This window comes from Sturnus vulgaris, chromosome 30 (genome assembly GCF_052056855.1).
Source record: "Sturnus vulgaris isolate bStuVul1 chromosome 30, bStuVul1.hap1, whole genome shotgun sequence".
Taxonomy (NCBI): domain Eukaryota; kingdom Metazoa; phylum Chordata; class Aves; order Passeriformes; family Sturnidae; genus Sturnus; species Sturnus vulgaris.
The window spans coordinates 4,299,594-4,319,695 of NC_142272.1; the positions used below are offsets into that span (position 1 = coordinate 4,299,594).

Sequence of the window (20,102 nt, forward strand, 5' to 3'; positions counted from 1 at the left end):
CTATGTTCCTTCATACTAGCCTCCATTTTTTCTACCATTTCTCGTGCAGTTTCCAGCTTTTCACACTCCTTCTCAAATTTGATTAACATTTCTCGTGCCAGGGTATTCTCTTTGCATTCAGTCACCACTTTTTCAACCTCTTTCCCTTGAGTGCGATTAGATTGCACTTTCAGTACCATTAAGGGGTTTATTTTCCCTTTTGCTGTTAATTCTGGATCTATGGGCATGGCTGTAAGTTGCATTCCTTGAATTACTGAGTGTATTAGTCTGATTAGACATGGTATCATGCAAGGCAGAAACAATAGACCTAAAAGAGAACACAATAGCATGAATCCTAATTTTTTCCACCACACACCCCCAAAAAGATTATCCCACCAGTCAGCTTTCAGGATAGAATTCCATTTTTGAACTGGTACATGTGCCACTCTTTTAATTTCATCAGCAAGTTTGGTGATGGCTTCCCCGTGGTCATCTATTTCCACACAGCACTCAGATTCATTAAACCTCCCACCAACTCCTCCTTCTTCTGCCAACAGATAGTCTAGGGCAATTCTGTTTTGATATACAAATGCTCGCATTTGTGAATGCTGTTTGGCCAACAACTTTAAAGCGTCTGCTGTGTGGTTTGAGACGACTTCCACTAGGGCCTGGAGCCTTATCAACCGGTTTAATAGGTAAATTGGAGTTCTATATCCCCAAGACCCATCCTGAGCCCAAGTAGCAGGTTCATAGTATGCTATAATTCTTTCTGCAGGCCATTCTTCATCTTTCCATTTTTGGTTTCCTCCTGCCATTGGAAAGTCGAGATTTAATTCTCTTTTTTTTCTTTCTAAGGTTTCATAAAGTGGTGTTCCTAGTACATCGCCCTTAGACCTTGGTATGACAAAGAAGGAGGGTCGTATAATTTCTAAGGTACAAGTTCCCTCCCATTTTCGGGGTAGTTCACTGTATGCTCGTTGCCCACAAATCCAATATATTCCATCAGGGGCTTTCCATCTTTCTTTTGTATTTTCTGGTTGTTCCCAATAAGATTTCAAGTCTTTTATGGATTGGTAGGGGTTAGCTCCAGAACTGTTATGCCAGCACAAATTAGTTTGATTATTCCACTTGCAATTCATTTCTTTTGCTATTCCCCAATATCCAGTAGGACTCTTGGGTCACCAGGTCTTTGTGTTATTGTCTGAATTTACTACTAAAGTAGATAGGCAAGGAGTATATCCTACCACTTCAGTGTATTTTCTCCCTTCCCCAGTTATACAAATTGTTCCAATGACTTGATGACTCAGGACCCAGCCTTCAGGCCGTCTTAGGGTCTTAGAAATTTGTGTATGATTCCATTTTAAAAATTGTTCTGGAGCCAAACCCTCACCTCTCCGTGGCCATCTTTCAGCCATTCTAAGTCCTCCACAAACAAAACATTTAGATAATCCCAATTCTGTGGCAATTTCTTGCATTAGATCTACAAACAAATTTTTGTTTGAAGTTGGCAAATCCCAGTCGCTATAGTGCTGTTTTAATTGTTTATACAGCTCATCCAGTTCCTCTAATTCTTTCCTTCTGATTATTTCCCTATCCTTCTGTCCTAGGGTGATGTTATGGTGTTTGTATCTCCAATCGTGTGTCCTGATTGTGTTTGGTATTATGTCCTGTGCTTCCAGGACTGACTCTGAGAGTGAAGCTTTGTTTTGTCTTGTTATCAGCCGGCTCACCTCCCCCATGGTCTATGTTTAGGAGAGGTTTTAGCTCGGCTTGCTTGCTTGCTTGCTTGCTTGCTTGCCTGCTTGCTCGCTTCTGCCTCTTTTTCTTTCCTTCGCTTTGCCCTTGCTTTTTGCTTATTAGTTAGTTCAGCTAGGCAGTCCAACTTTTTCCCTGGACTGTTTTCTCTTCCACCCCGTCCCCTCCCTCTCCTGGATACCATCTGAACCTGTTCCGGACGGGGACCTGGGAAACCCCAAGAAACACCGGGAGGCTACACTCTGTCACCTGTAGCAGTCATCCCCAGCGCCAGAGACTGATAACTGAGCGACCACTCGCCAGAGAGACTGAACTTGTCATCCCTTCAGAACGGTGAAAGAGTTTTTTTGTCAGCTGGAGTTGTCTTTTTTTTCCCTGTGCTGGGGAGTGTCTTGCTTGTTAAATAAACAGGTTTTTTCTCCCACTCTTCTCCGAGGAAATTCTTCCCGAACCCGGTGGGGGGGGGGGGGGGGGGAGGAGTCGTGGGGTTTGCTGTCTGGGGGCTCCTCCTGGAGGTTTTCCCCAAATTTGGCCAAAACCAGGACATCTTCATTGTTTCTTTTTGTTTTCCAATTAGTTTTTTCTTTGGCCCTTTTCCTTTTTCATCCTTTTCAAAACACAAAAAATGTTCGTATCTAGGACAGAGTTGATTATCATTAGGGTAAGGAGCTCATCCCCTGAATCCCAAATTCTTTCTTACCCAATACAATTTTGAACTTTTCACACAAATTTCTAAGAAGCTGCTACAATCATAACAAGCTGCACTAATATATGGGTGTCTCGGTTTGAAAGACAGGTATGGTCTAAGGAAAGGCAGGAGCCCCTTTTCTGCGATGCAGAGTGCAATCCCCCTCCCTTTTAATTATTTTAGGTCCAATTCAGACACCTTCAGGCAGGAGATATGGGGATGAGAATAACAGTTCTTTACTGGTATTTAACAAAGCAGAAAAAACAACAACAGCTATAAAAATTGGCAACAGAAACAGTCTAGCTCCGCTCCAGTCCCTTCTGGCCGCAGGCCGTCTCCCTGTGCTGTTACCGGTGCTGTGGGGGCAGGGCAGGTCCCGCGCAGTTGAAGAGGGCTGGGTGATGGCGGCCGCGGCCCAGGGGAGAGAGGGGATGGGGAAAGTTACTCCCCCCTCACGGTGTCGGTCGTGGTGCTCAGCAGAGTGTCCGGAGGTAGTAGGGTGAGCTGGGAGAGCCGCGGAGCGATGTCCAAAGGCAGGGAGCGTGGATCTCAACGCTGGGATGACAGGGGAAGATGCCAGAGCAGAGCCCAGGCTGTCTTCCCACTCCAGGAGCCAAGCGAGAGCGAGTCCCCCGCTCCAGACCCCCTATCCCACCTTTCCTTTTCCGGTTCCCCCCCCCCTCCCCCTCCAGCCACCCCCCTACGAGAGAACATTATCTGTCGTTTTAAGGTGTAGCCACAATTACTTAGCATAACAATGGGAGAAATTCCACAGAAAGAAAAGCGAAGCATTCAACCCCCAACAATGGGTGTGCCACAAATACTGATTCCATCTTATTCTTGACCCACATGGATTGATTGCATTTGTCACAGGGATCAGGAAGGGTTCGTGTCTTTATTTCTGCTTCTTGAGTGGTTTGTCGTCTTGTAATTTGTTCCTGCATGGCCTGTTCTTTTCCATTCCATGCAGTCTTACGGTTCTGGCCAGCTGCTAGGGGTATTATTGTAAGCACCATGAAAAGAATCCTCAGGAATTTTAACTTTCTACCTGTCTCAAGGCCCCTTGGGTTGCAGCCAAGGGCTGAGATGTCCATCTTCTCGGTAGCAAAGTTTTTATCCTGGGATTTGTTTTTCTTTGGTACCCTTGGCCTCATAAGGTTCGCACGATCTATTTTAACTTTTTCTGTTCCAAAGATGGCACAAAATATTTATAGTTCTGCAGCACTGCCTTATCTCTTTCCCTAGATTGATTAGCTATTTTTCCCAATTTAGTAAAGCTCCGGAGATATGCCAACCACAACAAAATTACACTATTTCAATTAAATAGTTCCTCTTTTTGGTTTTCTAAACCTTCTTTTCCACCAATAGATATACTCGCCATGCCAATTTGCTGGTGAGACGTATTTACTACGTGGCACATAGACTTCTTCTCCACAGCAACTGTCAGTTATGATACTCTGGTTTATAATATTTTGGATTGCTTGTTCTTTAGCCTGCACAAAAGTTAATATGGCAAGGAGTAGTTGGTCCTGATTCTCTATTAGTTGAATTGCGGCATAAAAGGTCCCGTTTTCATGTCTTAATGGTTTCCCATAGAAGTCACTAAAAAATCCTTCTGTTGTTAGCTGATCATGCATACGCCCTGAACAACTGAAACAAAGCAATTGTCTCTCTTTTTCTTTTGCCCTAGTTACTCTCCACCATGAATTAAAACAGCAAGTGCAAAGAATACAAATCCATGGGCGGCATTCTAAGCCATGAGTACGACATTGCCAATGTTCTAATTGTTTTTGGGCCTCCTCAATAATAGGTGTTACCAGTCTCTTTCTCTTGAGTTGCAGTTCTTCAAATAAATCGGTTAACGTTGGTGGTCGGAAAGTCCGGAGAAACTTTTCAATTTGTCTGGGATTTTCCCACTGATCAAGGAGGCGTCTGATTCTTTTCCATCGGCGCTGCTCAGCTTCTGAACTTAATGGGGTTGCAGTTGGCAGCCAATCCAGGATGTCTAGACTTTAACAATATAATGTCTCAAAGCAATTTTAATTGATATTCTAAGCAATAACAACATACAATAATATCTTTCTCTTATATATATATATCTCTATCACACGTTCTCTTTTGGTTCCCAAATACAATGACTTTATGCCAGTTTCTTATTAATACTGCTTTGTGGTGTCAAGTTTTCTTTTCTGCCTAATCATGAAGTTATTACAATTAATCAGTTTTCAAATTCCCTTTTTAATTTGATTTTTAGGTCTCCTGGTGCTGAAATAATTTTCCATCCTTTGTTTTGTATTGGTCCTTTTACTCTTGAAGCATGAGTCCAGCCTTTTTCTGCTGTTCAGACTGCTGCTTCTGTGGTTAAAAGAACCAGAAATGGTCCCTCCCACCGAGGTTCTAAACTTTCTCCTTTCCAGCATTTTATCAATACATATTGTCCTGGTCTGATGGAATGTATTGGAAAATCGAGAGGAGTGGTTTGTGCTAAAATGCCTTTCTCTCTTAATTCCCTTAAATTGTTTGTGATGATTGTAAGATACCCTTGAATGGTTTTGTCCCCGACCAGGGAGGGATCCATTGTCATGCCTTGGGGGTAAGGCAATCCATATAACATCTCATATGGTGAGATCCCAGTTTCAGAGTGGGGCTTGGTTCTTATATTTAACAGGGCTAAGGGAAGGCATCTGGTCCATGGTAATTTAGTTTCTATCACTAATTTAGTTAGTTGTTGTTTAATAGTTTGATTCATCCTTTCAACATGTCCAGAACTTTCAGGATGCCATGGGGTATGGTATTCCCAGGTAATTCCTAGTGATTGGCTTAAATTGTTAATTATTCTCGAGGTAAAATGAGTGCCCAGATCTGAATCAATAACTTGTACTAATCCAAATCTTGGAATAATGTGCTCCATCAGAATTTTGGCTACTGTTTGAGCTGTGGCTTGCGCTGCAGGAAATGCTTCTACCCACTGAGTCAACTGATCTACTATAACCAGCAGATATTTCCACCTGCCTATTTTAGGTCATTCAGTGAAATCAACTTGGATCTTTTCGAATGGCTGATAGGCTGTCCCATGGCCTCCAGAGGGAGGACTCCTCAACATGTTTTTGTTCACTTTCTGACATGTGAGACATCCTTGAGTGATTTGTTTCCCAATTTCAAATATTCCTATATACCCATAAAATTTTAAAAAGTGGTCACAAAGTGCTCTTGTGCCCCAGTGAGTTCTTCGATGTAAGTTGTCCAGGATCTCTTGGGCTATGGGTTTTGGGACTACTTTTCCACCATCAGGTAGAATCCATTCTCCTGCCTTCAGGGATGGCCCTAGCTTCTTTATAGCTTCTACCTCTGTTAAAGAAAAGTATGGTGTTTCAGTTTGTGTTTCTATCTCTTTAAAAGTCATAATTACACTGTTGTTTTCCCTTAGGGCAGCCCTTTTTGCTGCATCATCAGCCAAATTATTTCCTCTTGTTTTAATGTCTCTCCCCCTCTGGTGTCTTTTTACATGTATAACTGCTATCTTTTTTGGACCTTTTAAAGCTTCAAGTGTTTTACTTACTAAACCTTAGTGTATTAATACTTTTCCTTGGGTGTTTCTTTCCAGATCTGTCCAAAGGTATGCACAATCCCAAAAGCATACTTCGAATCCGTGTATATGGTTGCCTCTTGATCATTTAATAACAACAATGCACGGAGTAATGCATAAAGTCCACAGGCTTGTGCTGACCAGGATGCGCTAAGGGGACCAGATTTTTTTACTTCTAATTATTTTCACTAATTATAGCATACCCAGATTTTCTTTTCCCATTTACCACACGAGATGATCCATCAATAAATAATTTTTGCCCTGTCCAGAGTTCCTGTTCCCTTAAATCTGGACGTATTTTTGTTTGTAATTCTATGACCTCTATGCAATCAGGTATTAATTTTTCCCCTGGGTCCCCATACAGAAACTGCGCTGGGCTTTGTACATTTGTTACTTTCAATTCTAATTCTGGAGAGGTTATCAAGATACCCCCATATTTTAATATTAGACTATCTGTTAACCATTTTTCAGCCTTTTGAGCAAGAATTCCTCTCATGTTATGGGGAGTGTATACTTCCAGTGGTGCCCCAAAAGTTATTTTTCGAGCCTCTTCTACTAACAATGCTGTTGCTACCAGAGCTTGTAAACATGTTGGCCAGCCCTTGGAACGGATTGAGCAACTTAGAATAATATCACACTGGCTTTCTGCTTCCTGCCCAATCCTGAGTCACTACTCTGTAAGCTCTTTGATAGGTTGTATTAATAAATAATTGAAATGGCCTGTCTAAATCAGGAAGTCTTAAGAGAGGAGCTTGCAGCAGGACCTCTTTAACTTGCTCAAAATTTTCCTGATCCTTTTCAGTCCATTTTAAGTGATTTGTAGTCAATTTTTCATATAGGAATTTTACTTTTCCACTAAATCCCTCTATTCACTGCCTACAATAACCCAGAAGAGCCAAGAACTGTCTAATTTCTCTTTTAGACTTCGGGGGTCCCATATTCAATATTCCTGAAACCCTTTCAGGGTCTAATTTTTTTCTTCCTCTGCTGATCCAATGACCTAAATAACGTACTTCTGACTCCACGAATTGTAACTTTGACCTGGATATTTTTAGCCCATTTCTCCTTAAAAATTTAAAAGCTGTATAGTCCCTTTCCTAGTGTCTTCTTCAGTTTCTCCAGCTAATAACAAATCATCTACATACTGTAACAACTTAATCCCTTTTGGTAACTCAAAAGACTTCAAGAGATCTTCTAATGCTCTCCCGAAAAGGTTTGGTGACTCAGTGAAACCTTGGGGTATTACCATCCACCTAAGCTGTTCTCTTCTGCCTGTGTCTGGGTCCTCCCACTCAAAGGCAAAATAGTCCTGGCTACTCTCATCCAGAGGACAAGTCCAAAAAGCATCTGTTAAATCCACTACATTATACCAAGTATAATGAGGGGCCAATTGGCTTAGTAAAGTACATGGATTGGCCACCACAGGAAAACGAGTAATGGTGCTTTGACTGACTGCCCTGAGATCCTGAACTGGTCGGTAACTGCCATCAGGCTTCTTTACCAGCACAATGGGGCTGTTATGTGCTGACATGCAAGGTTCTGATATCCCCTGGTGCCTCTAATTCTCAATTATTGGTTTCAATCCCCTCCGACTCTCTAGTGATATTGGATATTGTCTTACTCGAATGGGGATTTCTGGATTCTGTATTTCAATGCTTAGGGGCTGAATGTTTAATTTTCCCACTTCTCTGGAACACCACACTGTGTCACTAATTTCCTGATTATCTTTTTCAGTTAAAGAATAAATTTTAAGTTGTCCTTCACAGGGCTTTATTTGAATTCCCAGGGCTATGATTAAATCCCTTCCTAATAAGTTGTTATCTGCCTCTGGTATTAGTAATAAATCATTCAACCCGAATCTCATATCAGATTCTATTTGTACATCTTTAATTACAGGAACCTGAAAAACTCCCCTTTAACCCCTACTACTGGGACATGCTCGGAGCTAACACTACAATCTTGAGGCAGTTTTCTTACTGTGGACCTAGAAGCCCCTGTATCTACTAAAAATGTGATTTCTTCACCTTGAGGACCTACTTTTAATTTTATCAAGGGCTCTTTTGATGTTCTGGTCCCCATTAAATAAATGAACCCCTGACCCCTCTAATCCTCTCTAAACATCTTTTCATCCTTCTGCCTGTTTTTGCACATGTCCTTTTTGGTGACAATAGAAACAGATAGGACCTGTACTCCTGGAAACAGGACAAGAATTCTGTAAATGTCCTCTTTTGTGACAAGAAAAGCACATAGGTCTAGTGTCCTCTGAAGGAGGTCCTGATCGTTTGATCCTCTCCTACTAGGTTCTTTGTGTTTGTGGTTGCTTGTGTTTCTTTAACTACTGCCATTAGGATCCTGGCTTTTGTTTTTTGTTTTTCTTCATCTCGTCCAACATACACTTTTTGTGCTTCCCTTAACAACTCCTGAAGCCCCCTATCCTGCCAATCTTCCAATTTCTCCAGCTTCTTCCTGATGTCCCCCCAGGACTTGGCTACAAATTGTGTTTTTAACAGAACCTGCCCTGCTGGTGTATCAGGGTCTATGCCTGAGTACAATTGCAAATCCTTTCTTAGTCTCTCCAGCCATTCTGCTGGGCACTCATCTTTCCCTTGGTGTTCACTCAGAGCTTTTCCTATATTTTGTCCCCTGGGCACTGCTCCCTGAATTCCTTGGATAATCATCCACCTGAAATCCCTCATATTTTGCCTGTGTTCTGTCTCCTGATTATTCCAGTTTGGATCTGCCATAGACCATTTCTGATCTCCCTGGTCTGGCCCCTGATGATCTCTATTCCAAGCCCATATTCCTGACTGTCTAATCATTTCTCTCTCTTCCACTGTAAACAAGATTTCTAAAATCACTCAGATGTAAATATTCAGCCCGAAAAACTGATCTAGTCTCTCTGCTACTCCAATAGGATTTTTTAGAATCCTGCCCATTTCTTTCTTAAATTCCCTAAAGTCCCTAGTATTCAGGGGAACACTCACGTAACCAATAGGTCCCTGTCCTGGGGCCAGATTTGCCATTGGAACCTCTCTAAGAGGGTATAATCTATCTTCCCTTCCTGCTCCCTCGTCCTCTTTGTCACTTTCTTCCTCCTGTCCCCTTCTGCCTCTAGTTCTGTGTGCTACTGGCTCGTCCTGAATAGGGGGTGCATCAGGGACCAGGGGCTGGACAGGCTGGCCAGGCTGTCTGTATGGGGGTGGGAGGTGATCTAACGGGTCCCATGGCTTTATCTGGTCCCTTCTTGCTGCCTGTCCTTTAGTTTGCAAAGGGTATAACGAATAACCTTCTTTTTCTTGCCTTTGAACTATAAATTTACCCCCCCACACACTTTTTGGAAGCCACAAAGCAGCATATTCACTTTCCTCCTGATTAAAACGTTGTTTTGAACTCATATATAGATTTAAAACCTGACAAATCCAATTCTCAAATGATCCAAACTCTGGCCAGTACAAATTATTTGCGCAAATCTTTTCTTTAGTCCACTCAAACATACAGTACTGTATAATTTTCTGCTTACTTTTTCTCTTTGGGATTCCCTTGTACTTTAGTATTGTAACACTATCCCCAGGGGGCTGTCCTAAGGAATCTCACTCCCTCACTCCCCTTTCTTGGAACCCCCTCTCGGTTCCCAGGCACACCGGGTTCTTGCAAATTTTTCTCACACTTCACAACCCCTGGGTCAGAGATTTTACTTTTCCTCTGACCCATCTCTGGCAGCAACAGCTCCCTTGCTCTCTCTCACTCGTTCTGCGGTTCAACTCCTTCGCTTAATATACACCATCTCACTTCTTTTGCCAACCACTTGTTTCCCACCTAATTCCTTCTTTTCCTTTTATTCTCTCCCCAAATTCTCTTTCTGGCCACTCTCCACAATCCTTTCTTAATCACGTAGTGAAACTTTCATCTATTATCCTCCCAACAGATAGTTGAACCTGACTCGTTCACTCCCTTCTTAAATCACTTCTCCGAGCATCAGCTCCCTTCGCACAGACTTTTCCTGTGAGTTCTCGGGCTGGGACTTTCCCTCATGGTCCCTCCGGGGGTATTCACTTGCTTTCCCCATTCAGACCTTCCTCACACACAAGCACACAGCTGCCCTCTTTACCCAACCCCATGGTGCTCACACAGCCCCGTTTTCACACAGGGCTCTTGTGCACAAGACGTTTTACGGGCACCTTTCCCTTTCTGCCGGCGTTCCCACAGGAGCCTTCTTCTGGCACACCTCCTTGTAGCGAGCTTCTTTGGCTTATGCTTTATTTTAATTTGGAACTCCTTCTCCAAGAGAGCCTGATCTAGCCTCGGGACCACCTTAACAACTGGTGGGGAGCTCCTTCCCAAACCCAGCCACTCTTCACTTGGACTGGAGTTCCTGGGTTTCGGCACCAAGTTGTTATGAATGATATTCTATTTTTCCAATTTATCAAGCGACAAGATCAAATTTAATAGTAACAAAATGAATACAATCAAAGTATTGGAGATGACAATTAAAGTATTGGAGATGAAACAATCAAAGTGCATATATTTAAGAATATACAAAATTTGGCAGTAAGTAATACAGTATAATTGAGGTTCGTATAAAGCATAAGCAAAACCAACCGGGGGTACAGGGAGTGGCTCCCATTCCTCACGTACCAAAGCATCCAGGCTAACAATCCCACTTATTGACTGTAGGCTACAGAAGTTTCCAGAAAACTCCTCCTAGTTTCTATTCCTAAAATCTCCATCACTGTGTGTACGGTGCATGCTCTACTAATGGGTTAGGGGGTCTCTCATCCTTTTGAGGGTCTTATTTCCGATGAAGGCTCATCGTCTTCATCAGTGACCGAGGTGTGACCTGCAGGTAGCGCAGGCGCCCTGTGTGACTGAGCAGATGTTTTCCATAACAAGACTTTAATTGAGTCCCATGCTTGGAATCATTCCATTTTTGCCCATTTCAAGGTCAAAACTTTCTATTTCTAGATGCTGCTTGTCAGACCTACGTCCTTCTACTATTCTTGTTTGACTTTCTTCCAACCTCCTTCTTCGACTCCCAACATCTGGGAGATGTCCTTTGTCCTGTCTCACCCATCTCCCCCCTCACTCTGTAACAATTGTCTTCCATTGATCTAAATACAATTTTGTTAATATAGTTAGAACTTAATTAGCACGAATCACATTTATCACAGTGATAAAGAAATTCCTCCACAATCATTTAATCTCTCTTTGGGCTGACACCACCATCTTTGCTCAGCCCAGCTCCAGAGCAGCAACACATGCAAACACGACACAATTATTTGTGGGCTAGGGAAGGACAGCCACGTGCAAACAATCTCTGTACCAAAGTACCCCTCAAGTCTTGTGCTCAGTTTTGAACCTCTTGCTGCAAGAAAGGCATCAAGGGGCTGGAGTGTGTCCAGGGAAGGGCAATGGAGCTGGGGAAGGGTCTGGAGAACAAGTCTGATGAGGAGCAGCTGAGGGAGCTGGGGAGATTCAGCCTGAAGAAAAGGAGCTCAAGGGGGACCTTCTCACTCTCCACAACTCCCTGACAGGAGGGTGGAGCCAGGTGGGGTGAGTGTCTTTCCCAGGTAACAAGTAACAGAGGAAATGGCCTCAAGCTGTATAACAGGTTTAGATTGGGCATTAGGTGAAATTTCTTTACTGAAAGGATAGTCAGGCATTGAAACACGCTGTCTAGGGCAGTGATCAAGTCACTACCCCTGGAGGTGTTCAAAAGGTGTGTGGGTGTGGCATTTTGAAACATGGTTTAGTGGTGGGCTTAATAGTGCTGGGGTAACAGTTGGACTCAATGATCTCAGACATATTTTCCAACCTGAACAATAATGTGATTCTAAGTTTTTGCTGAGCACGATGAGTGAGAATGAGTGAGATGAGTATTCCACCAGGCAGGAGGATACTGAGAGGAAGGACAGCCCCATCTTCTGGAAGCTGAGGTGATTGAAGCTCCTGCCCGATTTTGGCAAGAGATTCGAAGCAAGAAGCCTGCTTTGGGGTGGGTTTCTGCTGTAAACTCAGCAGCAAGGTGCCACTGGCATATGTGCTGTCCTCACCACGAGCTGGCCTGCTCGTGTCAGTAAGCTCTGAGCAAGCTCTGTATGAACTCACCGCCTGGCCCTAAAGGATTGGCAGAACAGGAAACTCTTTCAAAGGTGTCTAAGGACTTGAGGTTGATGTTTGAATTTCCCTTTCCTATTGCTGCAGCGTTTTTGTCCAGGCGCTTTATCCCTGCAGCACAAAGCTGTCATTTATTTGTAGTCAGAGATTTTGTGCTTTTGAAATTAAAGCCAAGGCGGACAGAAAATAAAAGTATTCCAAGACACTTTAATGCATTAGGCAAGTGTTAATTAGGGGAAGCTGCGTCTTTCCAGCCCTTGGGGGGAAGCATATCTTGTGTAAAAATAATTCAGAAAAGGGCAAAGCTGTTCTGCCTAGTGAGATTTTTGGTTCTCCACAGTTTGAGGAAAACACAAAATGTACTCATCAGTGGAAAAAGTTATAACACAGTGAGAATAACTTAGAAGGAGCTGATGGGGTCCAAGGCCAATGCAGAATGCGTGGCCACAGCTGGGAAAGCAGCATCCTTGCTCAGGCAGGCACACAAGCAAGAAAATGGGCTGAGAAAACATGGCAGGGTTATTGAGGGAGCTCCTGTGGTCACAGTCCTACCTGTGAAATGGCTTCTGCCTGCTCACGGCCTGTGATCACAGGAGCAAGCAGAGTGTTATCTCACCCTCTTCCCAGGAGCTTCTGGGAACCAGCTCCTGGAGCAGCAACTGGCAGTGATGGTTATTGAAAAATACACTCATGAAGCTGCATCTGGAGCTGGCCACATTTTCCTGCCAATTTTCAGCAAATTGTGTACTTGGAAGAACTATGGAAAAAAATCTACCAAGAATCAGTGAATATGACTCCTTAGGTGAAACTGTCTCCCACTTATTATCCAGCTCAGCAAATGTTAATGCCCTATCCCTGAATTCAAATTCCCATCAGAGCCATTGTCTGTCCCCAGACAATGGCCTTCTTTGCCCTGGTAAACACAGAAAATGGGCATTTTCTCAGAGGATGTAAATTTGGCTTTTTAGACAACCCCTCCACACACACACACACACACACACACACACACACACACTGACAAATCTTTCCAATAATCTGGGAAAGTATTATCAAACAAAACCTTTTCTGCTAAAGGGGAAACACTTTGCCCAAACCACTGAGATGCTAAGGGACAACACATTACTTTAATATTATCTTAAATGAAGAAAATTAGATGTCCTTGGATTTAATTTTACCAGTATACATACCTTCCACTGATTTTCTGACTTTATTTTAAAAGAGTGATTCATGCATTTAGCTTTTGGTTAATTTTAAACTTATTTTAGGAGTCATAATAAATCTCACTTTGGAAGAGCAGAATGATTAATTTCTCAACTACATTTTTGCTTTGAAGTGTCTGTTGGCGGTTAATAAAATAAGTCCTTTTACGTTTTCTTCAAAGTGACAAAACACAAATACACGTGGATGCTTTGGGCCAAAGGAGGGGGCTGAAAACCTGTCTGGAAGTGGGAATTTAGCTGAAAGGAGGAGGGGAGCTGCTGCCTCACCACTCCGAGGAAAAGTGCTGCATTTGTGCAGCCAAAACCGCTGCGTGTGGAGGCAATGGGAAATTTGGGACTGGATCTGCAGAGATCCTGATTTAGAGGGTGGAGTCTTGGGCAATGAACATTACATTTTGTTAGAAAACCACTCGTGTTTTCACAACCCAGATTTCATAAACGTGATGTCTGTCTGACTGAAAGTTAAGTGCCTTACAGCCCTTCCCTCAGTGTTTGCTCAGTGGTGAATACTGCACTAGGCTCTGTGTCCAGCTCACAGCTGCTTTTGGAGTCTGTCTAGAAACACTCATGCCTCTGAGACATGGAGAAACGTGCAGGCTCAGAGGAGCAAACTGCCAGCTGGCAGAGCTGGGCAGCCACCCTTGGAAGCCATTGGTTCAGGCTGGCTGAGGATGAGGTGCTCAGCACTGAGGTTTTTTACAAAGACCGCAGTCAGAGCAGAATGCCGAACTCAGGTGCTGGTGCTCTGGACCACTTCAGTAGTGCAAAGGTCCTCCCACCCTTGGGGAAGCATTTCACCAGGAACATTGATGCTACCAAGCAATTTCCATGCTAAGTCAGCATCTGTGTTGCCATCATGGCACAGAAGAGGGGAGAAGGGAGAAAAAAATCAAAGCAGATTGGAATTGAGCAAGGGATACGCCATGGAAGGAGTTCTCTCTGGAAGATAAAATTCTCAAAACCAAAAATCTTTATTTTGCTAAAATATTTCACATTTCTTTTAGGGAGAGTCCTATTTTGCTGTTACACTTCAGTCACTCGTTTTCTTTGCAGTGTCCTAACTTGCAGTCTGATTGCTGGCTCTGCTTGTTTTCTTCCATTTTGCATCACCCCCACAAAAGAAAGGATCACCACACAAAAGCAACAGCTGCTAGAGGGGAGTAGATAAAGTCAGCAAGTACTTTGTGAGCAATTCCCACCCTTTATTCATCGGTAGATGTGATTTGGGCTAGCCCAATGATTGGAAATATTTGTTTCCCTCTCCCCTGCTCAGGGTGCTTTAACAAGACGAGGAAACAACTAGAGACAGGGGAAGATTGATGTTCTGGAGGGGGCAAGCACGTCTACAGCCATTCACTTGTTATGCTTCTCCAGGACCAGAGTGGAATACATAAACCTCTGGCTCCAGCTAGAGGCCACTCACGGCTGGGTTTCTAAGCTGAACAGAGCTCTCCTTAGGAAGTATCACTCTGCTCTGTTAAGGTGTGTGATACAATAGGCCCAATATCTCAAGAAGACCAGAGAATAGAGAAATTGCTTGCTTCCCAGAAAGTGGCTCAATATCTCTCGTCTGTGAGAAGCAGAGACTAAGTGTTTTTTCTCCTTTACTTCTGTGTGCACAAACTCTCAGCTTTTTCACGTTAGTCAACAGCTTTATCTCAGCTTACTACTTGTTTTCCGTTGTATTTTCTCTCCACTGTCTCACTAGGAAGGGGAGTAATAGATGGCTTACTGAGCACCTGGCATTCAGACAAGGGGAACCCACTACACCCATCTTCAAAAAGGGTAGAAAAGAGCACTCTGGAAATGATCAACATGTCAGCCTCACCTCTGTGCCTGGGAGGATCATGGAACACATCCTCCTTGAAGCTGTGCTAAGGCACATGGAGAACAGGGAGGTGATTCTGGGCAGCCAAGGCTGAGTCCTGCCTGACCCGTCCAGTGGCCTGCTATGACAGAGCAAGTACATGAAGAAACAAGGCAAGGACTCCAGGTGTCATTTATCTGGACATCTGGATAGACTTTGGCATGATCCCCACAACATCCTCTCTAAATTGGAGAGAGATGGATTTGATGCCTGGACTGTTGGACGGATAAGAAATTGCATGCATGGTCACTTCAGAGGCCAACACATCAGAGTCAGGATGGACATGAGTGACCACTGGTGTCTCTAGAGGGTGTGTTCTGGGAGCAGTGTTTCTTAAAATCTTCATTAATGTCATAGACAAAGGGATCGAGGGCATCCTCAGCAGATTTCCTGACGTCAATGAGCAGAGAGGGGCAGTTGCACACCTGAAGGATAGAATGCCAACCAGAGAGATGTGGATGTACTTGAGGAGTAGAACCAAGGCGATCTTACTTGATTTAAAAAAATAAGGAGGGGTTGCTGCACCTGGGTAAGGGTAGGCCCCAGGATACACGCAGGTGCAGGGTGGTGCATGGGTAAAAAGAGGATGGGAGCTCCTGCCTGTCCGTGTCCTGTCTGCCTGTTGGGTCTGCCCCAGGGCAGTCAGGCTGTGACTGCAGCCATGTGTCCCCCTGTGGCTGTGGCTGGCACTGCTGTCCCTGCTGCCCTGCTGCCAGAGCCCTGTCCCTGGGCAGAGCCGTTCCCTCCCCAGCACAGCCCCGTGGGTGCTCCCTGCTGCGGCCTGGCCTGGCCCCAGAGCAGGGTCCCCCTGCGGGTGGCCCCGGGGTGGCCGCGTGTCCCCAGCCGGCCGTGCCTGGGCAGCTGCCTCAGCCGTGAGGGACGCAGAGCTGCGGGAGCCCAGGGCTCTGTGCCGCCCGCACTGCAGAGCTGCCTGCTCCAGCTGGCAGGGCCTCGGCGCCCGCCCTGTGCCCTCCCGCCCCGACGGCCGTGCCGGGCCCCGCTTGCTGCCCTCATGGTGCCACTGCTGGCCCCAGGGCTCTGCCAGGCCTTCTCCAGGGACACCTTCCCGCAGCCTTTCAGTCCCTGCACGGGCCCGGCACACACCTGCAGAGGGGCTCTTTGCAAGGGCCTGCAGGGACAGCGCCAGCGCCAGTGGCTTCCCAGTGCCACAGGGAGGGCTTAGGCTGGAGACGTGCAGGACATTCTGCCCTCTGAGGCTGCTGAGGCCCTGGCCCACGCTGCCCACAGAAGCTGTGGCTGCCCCAGCCCTGGCAGTGCTCCAGGCCAGGCTGGGTGGGGCTCGGAGCATCCTGGCCTAGTGGAAGGTGTCCCTGTCCTTGGCAGCAGGGCTGCAACAAGGCAATTTCTAAGGACCCTTCCAAGCCAAGCCAGTCTGTGATTCTGTGATCAGGGGGGCCGGGGGCAGCTGGGCTTCATTTCTGATTAGAACCAGTTCAGCACTGTCAGCCTGGTTGAGTTCTAGGAGTCTATCCATGAGCCCATATCCACAGCTTGTGAGAATTACCAACACTATAGGTCTGGCTGAGATCAATAAAGTCTTGCACAATGCAGATTCTGCAATATTGTATTTTATTGAAACAGGATCAAAGCAGTCTCCAAGTTGGCACTATCTATAGACCATTAATATGGGTTGCAACAGATAGCGACACAAGATATGGTTTTACTTGTATATAAAAATAACATCATACAGGTACTATACAATATACATATTATATACAATATAAATTTTATCCCTATAATTATATATAATGTCTATAGTATCTATATGACATTATAAATACATATAAATAAATATATGTATAAATACATTTACTTTATGAAAAACTTCCCAGCCAAAAATGCACTGGCAGTATTAATGTGTCTCAACAGATAGTGACACTAAATATGTGCTCTACTGTTATTATTTAAACATAATTACATATTCAACTCTCCAGAATTATTTCTTGTCAGGATAGAATAATTACATTTTTCTTGTGTTTGATATTATTTATATAAATGCATTCTTTGTTTCATTGTATTTTACTATTCTATATGATAATTAATAAACGTATTTTTATATAATTTGTATACATGATGTAAATATCTATTAAAAAAACATCTAGATTCTTATATATACAAAATTTCAGGTCAGCTCCAAGACAGTTTGTCCAATGTTGACCTAAAGGTGTCCCTTTTGGGGACAAGGAGAGACACTGTCCATTGACTGATGCTGGCCAAGCAGTGCTGTTTTTTCCTCTTGGTCTTTTCTGCCCTGTTTCTTTTATCTTTTTCTGTCCCACATTCCCACTTCTTTCATACTTTAAATTTTGGCCCTTCTCAAAGGCCTGGAACAACCCCATGTTATGGGTGGGGTTTGGTGACTTTGGCCCTGCATGTACAGCATGTTCTCTCTTCACGCACATTCTCAGGAGTGGGGAAATTCCAGCAGGGCTTTATGCAGATCTGGGTGCCTTTTTTGGAAAATGTAATGATAGAAGGAGGTAGAATAAACCCTCCCGTGTTCCTCCACCTGCTGAGGCGGCAGGAGAGGCTGTGGGACCTTTGCCAGAGCCTTAGCACACATCCTCTTCTCCTTAAAGCACCAAATTTGTACTCTGAGGTGGCTCTCTGCTGCCAGCTGCGAGCAGCACACGCACAGCGCTATGCAGGAGAATCTCTTTCAATTGTCAGGTTTGAGGACAGCTAGGAGTCGACGTTGCAGATCCAGGTACTCGCCTATGCCCTGGGAGTAGGCTACCGGATCCGTGGCCAGGTGGTGGAAGAGGTTGGGTGGCTCAGCCATTTGAACATCCTGGGGCACACTGATCTCCTCAGGAAGCCTCCAGTTGCCCACAATAAAGTGGTTGAGGCGTTTCACTTGCAGGGATAAGCGCAGGCTCTCACTGATATCAAACATTCGCCTCAGGAAATGCCTCCTGCACCACTGTGACACAGGAATGGTGTTCAGGAGGTGCATGACAATGGTTTTCATGGTGTAGGTGGAAAAGCCTATGCCCAGCTGAAGAGACGTGAATAGCTTCAGGCATTTGAGGTGCAAGCTGTCACGGGGAACCTGCATGGCAATGTGCTGGAAGAATTTCATCTCTGCCACAGCATAAGTCTCAGGCCACAGAGTGCTTGGGGTTCTGGCATATCCAGGCTGGCTGCTCACAAAGATGTCTGAGTCACCTCTCTGCACCCCAAGCTTCATCTCAATCCGGAAGCTTTCTCTGCCATTGGTCACCTTGAATTGGCAGGAGTGTCTGGAGGGCAGCAGCATTAAATGCCAATTTTGTGACTGAGGCAAAGCTGGCCAGATTGCTCTCACCAGCTGGCAGAACCAGCGGGCAGTTTTGTGCACATCCAGGTAGGAGTCGGTGCACAGGGTGTCTAGGAGGCTGGGATCCTGATTCCTCCTCAGCTCCTCCTCGGGGTGGTGCAGGAAGCACAGCATGTTCTCACCCTGCTGCTCCTTGGTGCAGGTGCACTCCAGCTGCACGCGGACACGGAAGTTCCTCACGTGCCTCTGCTCTGCAGAGTCCAGCTCCAGGTGGAAGCTGTGGCCTCGGGGAGGAGTCATGGGGATGAGCACCTGGTACACAACATCCTGCTCACGTGGACTCCAGCCTTCAAAGGCGCTGCCCACCCCGATGGCTCCTTGCAGGACTGGGTAGAAGCTGTTTGATAAGACATGTCCAAAGTAAATTGCATAATTATCCATGAGGTTCCTTGTCCACTCGCAGCCTTTCTGCAGGTCCTGTACAGGCCACTGTATGCGTTCCATTAGAGTTCTTCCAACGTTATTGTCAAAATCATTGTCTTCTTCATGGACTGCAATTGCAAGATCACTGTTTTCTGCATTTGCAGCCTCATTGACAACTTCATTTTCAATATTATCTTCTTCATTTGCAGCAACATTAGTAACTTCCCGTACATTGCCATCATCATTGCTATCTTCCTTCCGATTCTCATCATCTTCTTCTTTTGCATTTCCAACCTCTACTTCTTCATTTGCATCCCCATTTCTGACTTCCTCTTCATTTGCACCATTGTTTTCTTCTTCAGGCTCCTCTCTTCGCAGGCTCCTTTTGGACCCCATCCACCATAGGACCAAGACAAGGACCAGGAGCACAGCAACAGCTAAGAGCTGCAAGAGCTGCACCTGCTTCAGGGTGAGCTGCTCCACCTCCTGCTCCAGCCTAATCCTCTGCCATTCCAGGTATTTTGCACGCCTTTCCATGCGCAGACGGGTTTCCTCATCCTGATCATCACCCACGAGCTTCGGGTACTGGATGAGGCTTTTCAAGAGCACGAAAAGCAACACTATGGAATTCATGGTCTGCAGGAGGATGGAGAGAAGGCCTTGAGTGGGGCTGTGAGGGAGGCAAGTGGCAGTGGGGGCAGCAGGGACTGGGATCCTCAGGGGTCTGAGGGCAGGAAGGACAGGGCCCCAGACAGCTGGCAGGCAGCAATGCCTACCCACACCAGCATGGCCTGCCCAAAGCTCTCCCATCAGGGGCTGTCCCTGCATGCAGGGGGAGAACCCAGCCCCGGGTGCAGCTTTTATGCCCCGGCCCTTGTCCCCAGCCCAGCCTCCCCTCCACGTGTGCACTCACTGCTTGCCCAAGCAATGCAGGGCCAGCGTTACCTGCTGGGCCCTTTTATACCTGCCCCCATTGTGACACGTCCCCCCGATGTCACAGGTGTCACAGCGCATCACAACGCAGCCAACCCCACCCTTTGTCCCCACCCTGCCTCAGCCACTCAGAGTGACCCCTGGGTACTGGTTCAGGCTGCTTTTGAGTGAATGTTCTTCAAAGGGCTCCCATTGTTCTTTCTTTTGGGTTGAATTTTATCTGCCCTGCTTTGGCAATCTCAGAGATATCCATGTTG

At 45.3% G+C, this 20,102-nt stretch overlaps 1 protein-coding gene across 2 annotated transcripts; it reads right to left on the reverse strand.

The window, feature by feature from the left end:
• Nucleotides 1–17,817: 17,817 nt before the first annotated feature.
• On the reverse strand, nt 17,818–19,545 carry LOC148220871 (inositol 1,4,5-trisphosphate receptor-interacting protein-like 1). Of its 2 annotated transcripts, none has more exons than XM_088180855.1 (2): nt 19,325–19,545; nt 17,818–19,096 (listed from the first exon to the last, which is right to left on the reverse strand). In XM_088180855.1, exons 1-2 carry the CDS (start codon nt 19,543–19,545, stop codon nt 17,890–17,892), a joined length of 1,428 nt encoding a protein of 475 aa, XP_088036981.1. In that variant the 3' UTR covers nt 17,818–17,889. The 2 variants fall into 2 exon arrangements, with proteins under 2 accessions (XP_088036981.1, XP_088036980.1); XM_088180854.1 differs by having other exon boundaries at nt 17,818–19,129; nt 19,235–19,545.
• Between the last annotated feature and the right edge of the window lie 557 nt (nt 19,546–20,102).

Excerpts from the sequence above, each read along its gene's own strand:
- LOC148220871 (XM_088180854.1), bottom strand. The coding sequence starts at position 19,545 with ATGAATTCCATAGTGTTGCTTTTCGTGCTCTTGAAAAGCCTCATCCAG. Across the intron at positions 19,130-19,234 it reads GCAAATGAAGAGGAAGTCAG|TAATGTTGCTGCAAATGAAG; the intron begins AAATGGGGATGC and ends ACGGGAAGTTAC.